Below are 566 nucleotides of genomic sequence, written 5' to 3' on the forward strand. Positions count from 1 at the left end.
AGAAATGTAAATTCGTTTTTTATACAGATTTTTAAGATTTTTTTTTCGTTATTCCAATGACCGCCTCACGTCATCGGTCATCGTTGCCAGATACCTACAACGGCAACAGCTTCCGAAGACAGAATCTCCTCCGGCGTAAGTACAGCGAAATACGCAACGTTCGTTAGTATGTATATCATCGTCACGCACGTGAGGGAGATAGCGATAGCTCGGGGCATGTTCCTGTGAGCGAAGGATTTTTTTTTTAAAAACTTATTGATAGATGTATGATAATAAACCCTTCAGTATATTTAATGATCTATCTAGATCACCAATTATTCCCGGTATTCAAACGATCTTTTTCACATTATTTTCCGTTCATCATATGCACCATCTTTCTCTCTATCCTTCCTCCTTTCTTTCTCATAGTCTCTCAATCATCAAAGATTTTCCTTTCATAACAACAACATACAAGAATTCGAGGGTAAACTCACTTAAAAGGATCCTTCAGCTCTTCTATAATCGTATTCAAGCCATCCCTGCGAACGAGGAAGTCCAGCGGTCAGTTCCCTTGCAATATTTGGTGG

The 566-nt window shown here is 39.0% G+C and overlaps 1 protein-coding gene across 1 annotated transcript in view; it reads right to left on the reverse strand.

The window, feature by feature from the left end:
• Positions 1-566, reverse strand: part of LOC119592433 (Y+L amino acid transporter 2-like) — a gene marked incomplete at both ends in the record, with an annotated part of 10470 nt that overhangs the window by 5206 nt on the left and 4698 nt on the right. Inside the window, 2 exon segments of the mRNA XM_037941257.1 lie at positions 99-222; positions 474-518. Of these exon segments, the coding sequence (XP_037797185.1) occupies positions 99-222; positions 474-518 (169 nt within the window).

Source organism: Penaeus monodon, chromosome 30 (genome assembly GCF_015228065.2).
Source record: "Penaeus monodon isolate SGIC_2016 chromosome 30, NSTDA_Pmon_1, whole genome shotgun sequence".
NCBI lineage: Eukaryota > Metazoa > Arthropoda > Malacostraca > Decapoda > Penaeidae > Penaeus > Penaeus monodon.